Source organism: Triticum aestivum, chromosome 6A, assembly GCF_018294505.1.
Source record: "Triticum aestivum cultivar Chinese Spring chromosome 6A, IWGSC CS RefSeq v2.1, whole genome shotgun sequence".
NCBI lineage: Eukaryota > Viridiplantae > Streptophyta > Magnoliopsida > Poales > Poaceae > Triticum > Triticum aestivum.
This window is the reverse complement of record NC_057809.1, coordinates 126,739,170-126,746,776: the sequence shown is the minus strand read 5'-3', so window position 1 is coordinate 126,746,776 and position 7,607 is coordinate 126,739,170. Positions and strand designations below refer to the sequence as shown.

At 51.2% G+C, this 7,607-nt stretch overlaps 1 protein-coding gene across 1 annotated transcript; it reads left to right on the top strand.

Moving 5' to 3' along the window:
- The first annotated feature begins 951 nt into the window (after positions 1-951).
- Positions 952-6,474, top strand: LOC123132458 (uncharacterized). Its single transcript, XM_044552251.1, has 5 exons — positions 952-1,534; positions 3,096-3,176; positions 3,706-3,768; positions 3,877-3,936; positions 5,894-6,474. Exons 1-5 carry the CDS (start codon positions 1,154-1,156, stop codon positions 6,062-6,064), a joined length of 756 nt encoding a protein of 251 aa, XP_044408186.1. The 5' UTR covers positions 952-1,153; the 3' UTR covers positions 6,065-6,474.
- Positions 6,475-7,607: the final 1,133 nt, after the last annotated feature.

Below are 7,607 nucleotides of genomic sequence, written 5' to 3'. Positions count from 1 at the left end.
TATCTCCCTGCAGCCGAGCAAGTGCCGATCGATGCTTCGTTTGCAAGGATACTCCAGGCGCAGGGGCAACACAGAGCCGTAATTTTACAAGTTTTTTTTTTAAGATTTTAGTACGGGTTGGGTTACGGTATCGAATAATTTGTCGTACTCCGAACACAATCTATTTTACCGAATCAAGGGGGAAATCCAACCTGCCTGGAGGGAGAAACCTGGAATTTAAAATGAGAATCGGTGCGCTGGCGCTGCCAAGTGGGCCCCTGGTGCCAGCGAGAGGAAGGCAGAGAAGAGGCTTCCACCGGTACTGTTGCCTGCCCGCCTGCTTGCGTGCGTGGGAATGTGCGCAGTAACTTCACAGTCAGCAGCCAGCCAGCCAGCAGAACGAGAGAGAGAGAGAGAGAGGAGGGGCAGCTCCAGAAGCAAGCTCCCCATTCTTTCTTCAGAAAAAAAAAGGAATTTCCTCTCCGAGGCTCAGGCGCTTTCCATCCATCTCCTTCTCCTCGCCACACGGAACCCGGAGCGGGTCACTGACACGCCGCCCCCGCCCGCAGCTCAAACTCCCATTCCGCTCCCCTCTCCCTCCTGGCTTGCGTCCTACGCCTGGCGCTCCTTCCATTTCCACCCCGGCGTGCCTCGGTCACTGACGCGCGGGCCCACCGGGGGCGAGCCCGTCATTTCCGCGGGGGCCACTGTGCGCGGACGGAAGAAAGGCTCGGCTTCGGCTCCCATCCTGTCCTTGGTCGGGCGGCGGCCACCTCGCCCCGCTCCCCGCGGTTGCCCGCTGACGCGTGGGGCGCCGTGACGGTGGGGCCCGGCGGTCGGTGGGGGGGTGAAGTTAGGTGGTGCGATGTGGCGGTGCGGGGCGGGGGCAGGCGGGGTGCGTGTGTGTCGTGTGTGCGGGGCGGGGGTGGGGATTATTTTAGTCCGCGGTTTTATTCGGGCATTTAAAAGGCCCGGCCACCACGCCGTGGCCTTGGTTCGTCTCCGCCTCCACGCCCCCCATATTTCCCATTCCTTTCCCTGCCCTGCCCTGCTCCCACCCACATCTCCACCTCCACCCTCTCCATCCACTCCACCGGCGCATCGGGGTGTCTCCGTCTCCGTCCGTCCGGCCGGCGTGGTTTTCTTCCTTCCCGAGCCGCGACGAACGCGCGACATGGCCACCGCCGACGACGCGGTCGCCGCCGACATCATCTGCTCGCTGCGCGGGGCCGACCTGGCCGGGTGGACGCCGCCGTGGAGCAAGCGCGGGAGGCCGATGGAGGAGGCGAGGGAGCTGTCCTGGCCGGCCGTGGCGCGGGGGAAGCGCTCGCGGCGCCGCTCCCCGGCGTCGTCGTCGGCGACGGCTGCGGCGGGGGGTAAGGCGGCGAGGTGCGCCCGGTCCAGCCCGGCCTCGCCGCTCGACTACAGCGCCGGCTCCGCCTCCCTCCGCTCCGGCGCGTCCACCAGCGGCGGCGAGGACGGCGCCTTCTGCTCGCCGTGGCACCGCCGCGCGGCCACCGCGCCGGCGACGGCGACGACGAAGACGACGACGAAGGTGCGTGCGCTCATATCCATCCATCCACCCATCCACCCCCACGTCTCCCACGTCCCTGCCGCCGCCCCCCGCTTCGTTTTGGGTTCTTCTCCCTCCCCCACCACCAGCGTCTCTCTCTCCTATCTCTGCGCTTTCCTTTCTTTGGTTTCTTTTTGCCCTTTTCGATTTTTTCCCCTGCCGCGTGACGAAACTGCCCCTACTGGTCAGCCGCAGCCGCAACCGCATCAGCAACCAGCAAAGATCCCTTCTTCCCTTCGCGATTTGAACACCGCCTTTTCCACCTTCTCCATCTCATTTTCTCCTCATTTCATACCATTTCAATCCCCTCTCGCTTGGCCATGTTCCGCTCCGGGGATCCGCATTGGTTCTTCCTCCCGAATTACTATTTCAGTTGCAAAACCATTGCCAGCTCCAGCCAAAAAAAAGCCATAAAAGAAGAGCCGAAATTCAGCATCTTATTCCATAAGTGCGTGCGGATTTGCTTATGCTGGAGTGATGCACGCAGTGGTTGACTCCTAGTACCGGCGAAGGGGGGGCAGTTCGGGAACTCGCGGCGCAGCCGGTGGGTGAGCCCCCGGGGCTTCAATTCGGCAGCATATCTCCAAGCGACCATGCCCGTCCGTATCCCGGAGCTACCCCTCGGCTCCCCACAGCGCGGGGGCATTAAAGCGAGGGGCAGCGCGGTCATTTCCCCACGTCCTTTATCCCCCGGTGCAATTGCTCGTGTGGTGGGAGCCTGCAGGGTGTGGCGTGGCCCCCACTCCCTAGCCCCCTTCTGGTGTTGAGTGTACGCAGAGTCAAAAGCGCCGAGTTAAAACCCGGGATCCAAGTGGGTGGCAGGATCGATGATGGCGTGCGTAGCATAGGCCACGCCGCTGCTGCCCCCCGTGGCCGGCCGGCGCCGCCGTGCTTGTGGATTGTGATCGGCGGCGCGTCCCGTCGGGTAGTTTTCTCCGGTTTGCCTTTTGCAGGGGAGGACACACGGGGGCCCGGCCCGCCGTGGCAGTGGGCTTCCTGGATGGATGCCGATTGCCGAATGGGGACGGCGGCTTCTGTTATGGCGTTTGCGTCGTGTGGTGGTTGGTTGCGCCGGCCGATGGCGTTCCCTGCCTCACCAGAAATGGGCCATGTAAATGTCGTAACGTCGGTCGATACGGACGAAGAAGAGAGAAAAAAAAGAATTTTTAGAGAAATCTTGGCGGCGATGGTTCGTTCGTCACTCGCGTGCCTCATCATGCTGTTGCGTGATTGGCGAGCCGGGGTATTTCCTTTTTTTTAACAGGAGCAATATTTTAAACATTTTTGTTACAAAAGGAAGTGTCTTTGAAATATTCTCTTGAATCGAAAAATAGCAATATCTTTACTCCTAAGCATGCTTTGTGTGTTGTGTGTGTGTGTTTCTCTCCCCCGTGATGCGTGATTCGGTCTGTGTCCGTCCGTGATGTGTTGGGTCGAGGCAGCTGTGGCCTGTGGTTCCATCCTCCAACTTGGAGCGTGATTCGTTGCTCATTGATTGGTTTGGTTTGGTTTGCTTACAACTGCTCACCACCCCTCGCTGCAGGTGGGCTCCATCCGACGGCCGCAGTTGACCTTCCAGGCCCCGCCTCCGCGGCCCGCCGGTCAGAGGCAACGGAAGAAAATGGTGAGCTCCTTCATCAAATACGTAACAATTACTGTACCCAATTACGTGGTGTACATGCGTACATGCATATCATGCGTGGTGTCCTGCACTCGCAGTGGAAAAGTATTAGGACTGTACGCGCCTTGTTTTACCGGTCTCAGCTCGGCAAAAAGAGAGGGGGCTGGCCTTGACCCGACGGCGAGTGCCACGCCACTGGTCGTCACAAGGAAAAAGGCCGTCGTAGTGGTGGTTGAACTACATCAGTGTACGTACTACGACTAGTTTAGATTTTAGAATAAAGCAGCAGGGCAGCAGCACATCTCGGCCTGCCGCCCGAAAGGGTGTGATGAGGGCCGAATAAGAAAGGGGGAATCTTAGGGCCAAAGCCACAAAAGCTGTACGTACTAGCCAAAAAGACCTGCTTCATCACCAAGATAGCCCCATGACCAAAAAGCACAGGAATATAGCGCCAGAAATACATCATTTTGGCTCTGTTTCAGTGGCTTAATTTGTAGCGGTACTGATGATTGGTTGCTGCCGCGATTTGCAGAGGCTGCCGGAGGTCCAGCAGCTGGTGCGGTCGCTCGCCGTGGAGAACGAGAGCCTGCACGAGGTAATGATAAGACTTGCTTATTTGTCTAAAATTTACGCCTTTTGTCTAAGCTCGCTACAGCCAGATTACTGACGAAAGCGTTGGAATTTGTTTTTGGATTTTGAGCAGGAGATGCGGGAACTGCAGAGGGCTTGCTCGGCGCTGTCGAAAGAAAATGACAAGCTTGAGGTGAACTTTCTTATCTGTTTGTGCTGTGTTCTTTTTCTGTCCCAGATAGGGTGCACGGGCCGCCACCAAACGGTATCTTTCGGGCGGAACGGCTTATGAAAAATGCATCCTGTTTTGTTCTAGTTCTAGCTTAAAGCATAAGTCTGGAGATTTATATTGTTATGGCATGGGAGCTTTGTATGGCTCCCAAGTTAGTGGTCCATATGGTTCCCGTTGATCTCTTTTTGTAAGCGCTTTAGTTTGTAGGCTATCCCCGCCTAAAGATGCTGTAGGGTGTACACTATACAGGGTGTTGGGCTGGTGGCTGGTGTCTTTTCTGAAATTTCATTTGCCATTTCGTTCAGAAACAGATCATAAGGCTAATCTTTTGAAAAGGCTAATGGGCTTTTTTTACATTGTTATTTGGTGGAGATTTGGCTTTTTTTCTTTCTGAAAAACTTTTGGTACTCCTAATAGACTGTAGGCAGTGAGCTGTTCAGTTACTAACTGCGTATCCAACCAACCGGAACTCATTAGAGGCAACCATAGATCTTTGTTTGAAATGGCACTATCATAATCATTTACTCCAACGATTTCTCATTAAAATGGCACTATCATATTCATTCACTCCAACGATTCTTTTTTAATACCAAACAAGTCCTCACCTTTCCACTGTTTCTTTCTATGCCTAGATTCATGTCCAGTCCTTGCTAGTAGAAGCGGAGCCATCTCAAAGCCAGAGCTGATCTTGAGAGTTTTATTCCCCAAAACTAACTCGCTATTTTTCTTATTTGTATGAAGGATGATGTGTACACGTGGAAAGAAAATAAAAATACCTAGCTAAGTCATGAGTGAACATTCATAACAAAATGTCCTTAGATAATGTTTTTCGATGGTCCCCACCTTTTGAGGTAGTGGCCGCATTTGATAATTGGATTCATGAAGTTGGAAGGCCTTGTGTGCACTTAACTCCTTGTAACTTATATACAAAACATAACCAACTATGTCGCACATGTAGAAGCGGCAAATTCTAGAAACAGTACATGTCAAAAATATATATTCTAGAAACGGTAATCATTCAGCATTCACATTGTTTTAGAATGTTTGTGCATACAACACACTACCACTAAAAGAAACTGGTTTTCCAAGTTTTTAAGGATACTAGAGCTCACCGAACTCCATTTGGTTCAGTTCAACTGTAGTTGCAACCAACTGTGCAACTTGGATTTAAGGGTATTTCCGCCGTTTTAAATAGGAGTTGGTGCTGGTCCCTCTTTATAATAGGAGAAAACTGACAAAAAGAAAATTGATAATGGAAGAGAGACTCTCCAGGAGAAACCTTGATAGTAACTTGTTCTCTTAAATAAGTTACCCCTTTTCATGCGTATCGTCATAAGTTCTCTTAGTAAAAAAACTTTTTGGGCCTATTGATGTGTATTTCATGCTGATTAATTCCTAGATCTTGCGTGGTGATCTTGGGGGGGGGGGGGGGGGTCCAGTGACCATCTTATTTTCTCATCTGTTGCATGTGTGGTAGGTGTGGTCTTCATCCCCTATCCCCAGTACACGAGCCACGTTTGTTTGGTATGTTGTAGCTGGCTTGGCCTTTCTTGGTAGACACGCAGATGCGGTATTTTGAAATAGGAAAAATAATGACTACACATTATTAAAGCACTCAATGCATATACATCCAAGGAAGCTGTGGTTTATCCTTGTGCTGGTCTTGTAGATTTGAGATCATGGGACCAATGTTTTTCTGGTAAAAATTAGTCAATGGTGGTCAATAAATGGCCCCAATTTCCTTTGCTATTTTATTCTCGCGTCGCTGTTGATGAATTCTTATGTACTCTATATGCAATAGTTCTTGTGAAAGATACATGTATACATGATTTCTCCCCCTTGCATCCTAATAATTATGTCTGTGCTGTGGTGATATAGGCACATCTAACAAATTTTATTTTATTTTGGCATTGTGCAGACAAGAATAGAGCAATCCAACTCACGGAATGAAGCCGCATTGAAGGAGCAGAAGGGAAAGCAGCAGCAGCAGCTTGATCAGCAGCAGCAGCAGTCCCCACATGACAGCTTCGCGCTACCAGATCTCAACCTTCCTGCGCAGGACGGTGCTGATGGGTCAGCCCCTTGTTGAGCGCTCCAGACCGCCGCGGCTTCGCTAACCGAATAACAAAGTGTACATAGAGGTAGCAGGCTTAGCTAGACGAGGAGGGGCACGGGACGGGAGTGTCATCCAAAGAAAAAGAATGGCACAGATTTCATAAGTTTTTAGAATTTTTACTGGGTCAGGTCAGGTGTCACCATCCTGAGTGACAAGGTCAGGTTGTAGCTAAACAAAATGACTAATTTAGCTCATCTGCTAATTGTTTCTTACCTACCTACTAGTTCTTCTATATTCCATAGAGCTGGGGTGGTACAGCTCAAACCGAGTTACACTGTGTAGCCGATTTAGATGCGTTTATTCGTGTTGCTTTGTTATAAGTGATGATGAAAATGTTGTCTGTGCAGATTTGGTTACTGTATGAAGTGTTTGATAACTTGTTATATCTTTCTCTCTGATTTTGGCGAATGGCCTTGCGTACGTGGCATGGGTGAACTTGGTTGTTGTAGGAATTTGTGGCTTGCAATATTTTTATATGTCCACTACATTATTATACTCCTGGAATAAAAACCTCGTTGTGGAAGTATTCATGGATATAACGGGAATACTTGATGTGGAATTATACTTAAGAAAATATACTTAAGGAAGCCGGTACGACTATATTGAAATACAGAACACAGTTTATATGAATATACTGAAATTATATCCGGGAACAGTATAGAGCGGAATGCCAGGTTATCCGTAGGATTGGCTCTATGGATTGTTAAAGCCTGCGAGTTTGATTTTGAATTCAAACTCGACGCATGACTCATACATGCGTGTATGGGACCAAATTGATTAACGGTATTTGGACTCGGTAACTGGCTGTTAATTATTGTGGTTGGCTTGACAAGTCACGAGTCCTAACTAGAAACAGATTGAAATATCTGGAACTTGGAGTCTATTAAGGCAGAGGAATATATGCATTGTGAGCGGTACCACCGATAAGGCAGAGGAATAGAGGGTAGGCTGTTTAGCTCCAAAAACCTAATTTTTCTAACATTGGCATCCGAGCCGATTAAGGGTTAACGACATATTCGTCGACTCGATTCGATCCGCAATCAATTCCGCTGCGTACTACTCTGCCGATTCGATCGTGGTCAACTTATACACGGGAAATCTAAACCAAGGTCAGCTTGGGAATTAAAGTAGACCGATCTGTTGTGCTTTTACCTTGCTACAGATTGGTCATGGAGCTCCGCCGCTCAAAAGTTGATCCGGAACTTCAGATTGATTTGCTCGTCAAGCGCCGCCGCACTACCGCCTCGCGCCGCCAAATGCCAGGTCTTCCCCACCTAGCATCTGCCATCAGCCAGCGCCCAGCGCCCCAAATCTGCCGACTCCGCCCGGCGCTCGAGGCCCGATCTCCAGCCGCCCCTCCGCCAGTAGCTCGCCTGCAGCCGGGTCGAGCAGCTAGCAGTCCGCGCTGGTGGCGGCCGCCATCCTCATCTGCTGTATCACCAGACCTTGTCGCCATCGCTCTGTTTACTCTAATGCTGTACACAAGCTAGTCGCCAACGGCTGCTTGGAATTTGTC